General features: G+C 41.1%; 1 protein-coding gene across 2 annotated transcripts in view; it reads right to left on the reverse strand.

The window, feature by feature from the left end:
* LOC144970022 (virulence metalloprotease-like) overlaps positions 1-5,279 on the reverse strand; it is a 5,420-nt gene extending 141 nt beyond the window's left edge. Inside the window, exons 1-2 of one of the 2 annotated variants that reach the window (XM_078909193.1) lie at positions 5,129-5,279; positions 1-2,138 (exon numbers count right to left, since the gene is read on the reverse strand). The exon at positions 1-2,138 is cut by the window's left edge and continues 141 nt beyond it. In XM_078909193.1, the coding sequence (XP_078765319.1) occupies positions 140-2,125 (1,986 nt within the window). In that variant the 5' untranslated portion in view covers positions 2,126-2,138; positions 5,129-5,279 and the 3' untranslated portion in view covers positions 1-139. The remainder of the gene's footprint in view (positions 2,139-5,128) is intronic. The other variant, XM_078909195.1, reaches the window with a different exon arrangement.
* Positions 5,280-7,641: the final 2,362 nt, after the last annotated feature.

Raw genomic sequence — 7,641 nt, forward strand, 5'->3', positions numbered from 1 at the left:
AAATATTAAAAGAAGTTAAATACACATTATTCATCTTTTCTGTCCCTCAACGAAGGAAGGACCTGAAACGTGAATTTATTTCCATCCCAACACAACTCTTTCTACCCATGTCATCAGTGATTTGATACAGTTCTTGATTTTAATTTTCTTGTAGAACATTCAGTGTCACTTTGACATCTTTCTTACTTCTCGACTTCAGTTGAATATAGAGAATTGTCTGGTTTCCAGGAAAATCAATAGAGTTATTCCCCGTGACAACGTTTTCTTTCATTTGAGAATCCGTCGACAGCACGACCTTGACATCTGATGAATCTTCAGCCGTCACCTTGGCCCCCACCCCCCTCCATCTTCTCATGTCAATTTCCAAAATCGGAGATCTCGCTTCTTTCACCAAGATGTTGCTTCTTGTTTCTCCGGGGAACACGGTGGCTTTTAAGGCTTCGTGGTTACAGAACCGCAAACCCATCCCAGTCTTTCTAAAAGCTTTTTGCATTTTTTTATGATCGTGACCATTGTCATAACTTGCTTGCATGACATTGCAGGCCCCTTTCCTAAACCTAGTAAATCTTCCCCAGATGTCTCTGTTTGCCACCAGGAAATCCTCAAAACCATCAAAGATATCGACGCCTTCTGTTCTGATCAAATTGTAGTAGGCGAAATTGTACACCCCGCTACTGTAATGGACGTTCATGAGAGGATGGTACCTCCATACACTTTTTATAGATCTGCCATCTTTAGGAGGATCGTTCATATATCGAAACGCACCCGAAGAAGCCTTAACCAAATCCGCCCCAATTGTCCATTCTGTGACGTCGTTTACGAACTTTTTCGTGGCGACGGCCGTAATATCGGAGAAAGCCTCGTTCATCCCTCCCATTTGAAATATATAGATGAGGTCACTATGGCCTGAGGTGAATCCGTGGGCCAATTCATGGGCGACCAGACCTAAACCTACAAACGGATGGTAATCGGAACCACCGTCTCCGAAAAACATATCTTCCCCGGTCCAAAATGCGTTTTCGTAGTTTGTGCCGTAATGGACCACCAATCGCGGTTTGACTTTTAAAGCCTTAATCCCGTATTTATTGAAAAAGAATTCGCCACACTTCTGGCCATAATATATTGCGTCATTGGCGACACCATAAGCGCCGTTTACCGCGTCGCTATATCCGGCACTGCAATCAAAAGTAATGACTGTTGTTTTTTTCTTGGATTCACTGTTTTCGTTGTCGATTACTTTGGCATATTCCGATTCCATCGTGCACGTCCCGCCGTTTTCGGACACGGGCAGACACAATGGGGCGGTATTGTAGGTTATCTGACCAATCTTTTCGTTTCCGCCTACGCCAGTTGCAGACGGAGAGCATGGGGCATTCACATTCCCACCCTCCCTCTCTGATTTATATTTCAGAATATTGGAGAAATCAGCATCAACGTTTTGCCTTGTTTCTACAGTTATCTTGGGATGACCACGAGGGAGGGTGGAATTTTTTACTTTATCAAAATGGAAGAGTATAGAATTGGCGCATGCGTCGATGTAGTAAACCGGAAATGTCACATAACCATTTCCGGCGTAAAAGAACTCCACTACGTAGACGATTTTCGCTTTGTGTTTAGCAGGATCTGCTAGAATGACACGCCTGCCGTCTCGTTGGTCGATCATTTCTGGATCGACGTGGTGTAGTTTCTCTAAACGAATGACTCTGTCCACCAAAGTCTTCACGTCCCTGACACATGCCTCCGGCTGTGGGATGTCTACATGTAAATTTCTAGCTATTTCGCCATACATCTGCCCCGTAAAATGGCCACTCTCAGCCACCTCAGCTGCCACGGCAGGTCCATAAACTTCATACTTGGCGTACGTTTGAACGAGTCGTACTCGCTTCCCTCCTTTGCTGGTTTTGTAAAAGTCTCCATTCTGGAACCGGAAGCCACCACGAGGTCCCAGCTCCGCTCTTTGGCTGAGTGTGTTGAGGTTCATGTTGACGGTGTGCAGATTATGGGATAAGACCGGTAATCGTTCTGTCCGAAACTCCGTAAGACGTCCTTCAACAAACAACCCTCTATGTTGGACGCAGAGAAGTGTAGTTGCCATGACAACCAATGTACTAATGGCCGTCTTCATCTTGCCGCTGTACCTGAGGACAGATATGAAAATAGTATTCGATTTTTTTTTTGGTCATTTTAGTGATTTTACTCGTGTGTTTCATTTACCCGTCATTACATAATCTTCCTTCTTAATTTATTTCATAATTTAATTTTTGTAACGGGGGCACAATATTTTACAGTGCATGGCTTTAACATGTTTATTTGACCATAGTGATATTTGATTTAATATTAACACACATTTTGACACAGAGAATATCAGATTCGTGAACTCCTGGTGTTGGGAACTACACACAAGATTCCAACACCGATGCGCGAGCTCTGTGGTGTAATGGTAGCACGTTGGACCGTTAATCAGAAGTTCTGAGATTCGGTCCCCAGTTGAGGTAGACTAATATTTTGGGATGGTTTTTTTTCTTGTACGTTAATTTCTTGCTTCGTCTAGCCATCGTTAAGTTATAGCCTGACACTGAAACCCAAAAAGACTGGCATTTTGACGTCATGATTTTTGCGCCTAGTGAGTTGTCGTTAGTAAGAGCTCATGGAAACAAGTGATCCCATTGGTTGAACAATTGAATATAACTCACGATTTGTTTTCGTTTGTGGCCAAAGACTGGAATTTTGACGTCATTTTTTGGTCAGTGCCAGGCTATAAGTTAACGATGGCTACGATCTGGCACCGTTTTATACACACGTGTTCAGATGTTTATCTCGTGGTCCATTTAGACCTGCAGTTAATACGTCCACAGCCTGATGTGATCAACTCAGACGGTAGCCATCGGTAACTTATAGATAGTATGCGCAGGGCTGAGAAGATCACAACATTGCCATCCGGAAGTATAAGGGACCAACACACAAAACTACGTGTAACCCTGAACGTTTATAGCTAGAATGCGCTTGGCCAAGGAGTTCACAACATTGCCATCCGGAAGTATAACGGACCAACACACAAACTCTGTGTAACCATGAACTTTTATAGTCTGGTTAATACAGTTTAGTGAGAACAACTCACAAACGCGGATGGCAAAAACAATAACAAAGGCCTGAGTGACGTCATCTGCATACTATCTATAGCCTGGTTAATACAGTTTAGTGAGAATTACTCAGATGGGAAAAAGCAATAACAAAGACCTGAGTGACGTCAACTTCATACTATCTATAGCCCGACACTGACTAAAAAATGACGCCAAAAGACAAGTCTTTTGCCACTAAAGAAAACAAATCGTGAGTTGTATTTAATAGTTCAACCAATGAGATCACTTGTTTTCTTGAGCTCTACTAACGAAAATACACTAGACGCTGCACAAACCTTAAAATGACGTCAAACTATAGATTGTTCGAAGATGACATGACTCAGGCCTTTGTTATTATTTTTGCCATCCGCGTTTGTGAGTTGTTCTCACTAAACTTTATTAACCAGACTATAAAAGTTCATGGTTACACATAATTTGTGTGTTGGTCCGTTATACTTCTGGATGGCAATGTTGTGAACTCCTTGGCCAAGCGCATTCTATCTATAAGTCCTAGAGGGTTCTAGCGTCATCATCGTTATGTTATAGCCTGCTACTGAAATCCAAAAGGACTGGCAGTTTGACGTCATTAATTGGTTTTTGCACCGTCTGTAGAGTTGTCGTTAAAAGAGCTCATGGAAACAAGTTATTTCATTGGTTGAACTATTGAATACAACTCACGATTTGTTTTCTTTTGTGGCAAAAGACTGGCATTTTGACGTCTTTTTTGGTCTGTGTCAGGTCATAACTTTACGAAGGCCACATTCTCGTGACAGACTATAGATAGTATGCGCTTGGCTAAGAAGCTCATAACATTGCCATCCGGAAGTATAACGGACCAACACACAAAACTGTGTGTATCCATGAACGTTTATAGTTGGGTTAAAACAGTTCAGTGAGCATTACTCATAAACGCGGATGGCAAAAAACAATAACAAAGACCTGAGTGACGTCATCTTCGAACTATCCATCGGCAGATTCTTAGGGATGACACGACGTAAAAGAGAGAGGATGGATGATCTTTATTGACGTCCAGCATCAATTTAGACTTGAAAATAAGATATCGTTACACCAACACCTTAAGATGAATTACTCAAGGTATGCATCCAATCCTCCGTAAAATTCGTTTTACACTTCCAATGAAATAGGAACCAGTTTTTTGACATCACACTTTTCTTCTCGATTGAACGATTCCGAGAATAAACCGTGATTTTTATTGAGTGAGATCAAACGACACAAGTGTCAAAGTCGGTGTCAAAGTTGCTAATTTGGCATTCTTAATGCCAAATTAAAAAAAAAAAAAGATTGATTTTTAAAACCATTTGGCTGGGACAAATTTGGTTTGACATTTGCCATTATTTCTGGCATTAAAAAAAAATTCATATTACATAATATCACTGAATTTTTAGACAAATAATTATTGTCACTAAATTCACAAAATATAGCAAAGTTCTCCCCCCCCCCCCCTCCCCTTAACTGGCATTAGGAATGGACATTTTAATTTATAAATCCAACACTATGTACCTGTGTGACAACAGTATTTTTATGCTTTCAATATTTATTGTTTTCATCAGTTCCCAAAAAATAGGAAAGAAAAGTTGTGACGTCACACCCTCCACTCTTTTGGTTCCTAAATCATTGGACAGTGTATGTAACTAGTCCTTCGGAGTACTAATAATGAATAGGTTACATAAAGGCGGAATAACTATTTCAGTAGCAGGATGTATAGGCAGATATTCTTAGGATTACGGGGATGGAAAAGAGAGAGGACGGATGATCTTTATTGACGACCAGCATATATTTAGACTAGAAAATAGGATGCCATTACTCTGACACCATAAGATAAATTACACAAGGTGTGTACCCAGTCCTTCGGAAGAGTGTTTTACACCTCTAATGAAATAGGAACCAGTTTTTTAAAATATCACAAATTCCCCCCCCCCCCCTTATTTCCAACTATTAAACAAATTATTTTTAAAAACGTATGTCAGATATCAACAAAAATGTTATACAATCAGCTGAGTAAATCCCAATGAATATCCAATAGTGTTCAACTCCAAATTGTGACCAACTCTCAAACTGACCAGTCCTGTCAATGACCAAAACAAGCTTACAGAATCATCATTGACCAGTCGACTTTATATATCACCATCGAGTGGACTCGTAAAAGGTAATATTATATGAACATATTATCATCATTGCTATTGATAAAATTATAATGGCGTCATTTATAAAAAGAAGTTAACGACCTATTCATTCTAATTTTGCAACCAAGACATGAAAGGGCCAGACCGTTGACCTCCGACCTTGCATTGTGGATGTTGATGAAATCAATTCCCTCCCGCCCTGCTTGATTTTCCTTACGTTCTCGTATGGATAAATATGATAAACAAGAATGAATATAACATCTTTAAAAAAAAAAAAAAAAAAAGAAAAGAAAAATAGAACACAAAAAAAAAAGAAAATAAATAAAATACCCTGTATTCATCCCCACGGGGAAGTTTGTCTTTAGGGTCTATTCCAAGGGAAGACTGGAATAACCCAGGCGTCAGCTGCAGTGCAGCGCCGCAAAGTGAGCTAGGGCTAGGTGACTTGCTCAAGGCCACACAGCGTAGCGGCGGGCGATCGAACTCTTTACCTTTTGGGTACGAAACAAAGACCGTACCGCTGAGCCACGCTGCCCCATAAACATATACCAAACATGAAACGTTGAAAACATAAATACGTCCCTAGAACAAAAAAAAACCCAGAGAACTATTGGGCATATCCTTTCAGTATGACGTGCCGACTGTTTGTTTCTCTGCCGTCCATCTGTTTTTTTTTCACAGAAGTCCTTCAGAACCATAGGTCCATAGAGCAGGAGTTTTATCCCAGTTTCTATAGCTTGAAACGGACAATAGCAATTGCTAGTCTATCGCAAAGTACTTCCCAACAGATTTATATGATCAGACCCGGCTAACCGAATCTCTGCTGGGTGGACAACGGAAAGGGGGGGGGGGGGAGGGGGGGGAGCCCAGAAAAAATCTCGACTGCTCCTGGGATCGGATCGGTCCCTTTGCTTGTGAAGTGAGTGCTCTATCAACTGAGCTATCGTGACCCCCCCCCCCTCCCCCGATCTGGTCTTTTAGTAATGTGTTTATGGTTTCATTGTTTTGTTTGTTTGTTTGTTTGTTTGTTTGTTGTTGTTGTTGTTGTTGTTGTTAAAACAATGATGTAGCATCGTTCGGCTACACTTCTATGTTCAAGGTATCAATCCAGGTTCGGAAGTCATCATCACATTTGTTGATGGTTTCAAATCCCCCTTCAAGTTTTGTCTCTGGGCAATCTAGTACGAGGTGGTTTGCATCTTGTGGTGTTTGGTTGCACTTTGGGCATGTTGGTGATTCTTGGAGCCCCCATTTGTGCATGTTGGCAGCTGTTCTTGTATTTTGTGACCGTAGTCTATTTGCAGTTACCCAGTATTATCTTGGTTGATCCTGTAGACCTGGGAGACTTTTACAGGGATCTTCAATTAGTTCCCCTCCTGTTGGTTTATTCTTTTTCCATTCCTCGCACCAGGCTTCTTGCGTGTTGTAGTTTCTTTCTTTGATAGGTAGAAAGGTGAACGAAATTTTAGTCTTGATGTTGGGAGCGCAGTTTTGTATATGGTTTGCAGAGGAGTTCCACTATCTTCTTCAGCTCTGGATATCCATTTCTGTGTTGCATCCTCTCTCCTCAAGTGGGGTGGTGCTATAGCAGCCATTGTGTTGGGGTTGATTTCAGGCATCCAGTTACTATTCGCATCGAGTCTCTTAGTTACACAACAACAAGGTTTGTATGGGCACTTCTCGTCCAAGCAGGAGCACAATATTCTGCCACACTGTAGCAAAGGGCCAAGGTTGATGTTCTGAGAAGAGTTTGCGATGCTCCCCATGTTGTTCCTGCCAGTTTTCTGAGTAGACAATTTCGTTTCCCTATCTTTCTTGCTGTACCCTCAAGATGGGTTCTATGGGTCAGCCGTCTATCCAGTATCACTCCGAGGTATTTTGGATTTTGATCATTTGGTAGTGTTGTGTCATCAATCTTGATCATCAGTTTTCGTTTTGATTCCCTGTTGTTAAGGTGAAATGCAGTTGCAACTGTTTTTGTCGTATTCATTTTTAAATACCACTGTCAAAATACCTTTTCATGGCCGTGGTGTCTTTGCTAAGCGTGTTTCTATATCTTCCCAGTTTCTTGATTGGTATGCTAAGGCCCAGTCATCTGCATATCCTAGTTTTGTGGAAGTTGTTTGAGGCATGTCGCTTATGTATACGTTAAACAATGCGGGTGCTAAGACTGAGCCTTGTGGTACTCCATTTTGTATTCTTTTGACTTCGCTAGTGTTGCCACCAAGTACCACATGGAAATTTCTAGGTCCTGTAATGTATGAGAGCAATGATACAAATCAAACATGTTATTACAGATGGTTGCATTACATGTTACAAATAATAAAAGTTTCTGGGGTTTTTTTTCGATTAATTGAGAGAGAGAAAAATCAATCTTA

Source organism: Berghia stephanieae, chromosome 4 (assembly GCF_034508935.2).
Source record: "Berghia stephanieae isolate SIO BIC M18660-M18661 chromosome 4, UCSD_Bste_1.3, whole genome shotgun sequence".
Classification (NCBI taxonomy): Eukaryota; Metazoa; Mollusca; class Gastropoda; order Nudibranchia; family Aeolidiidae; genus Berghia; species Berghia stephanieae.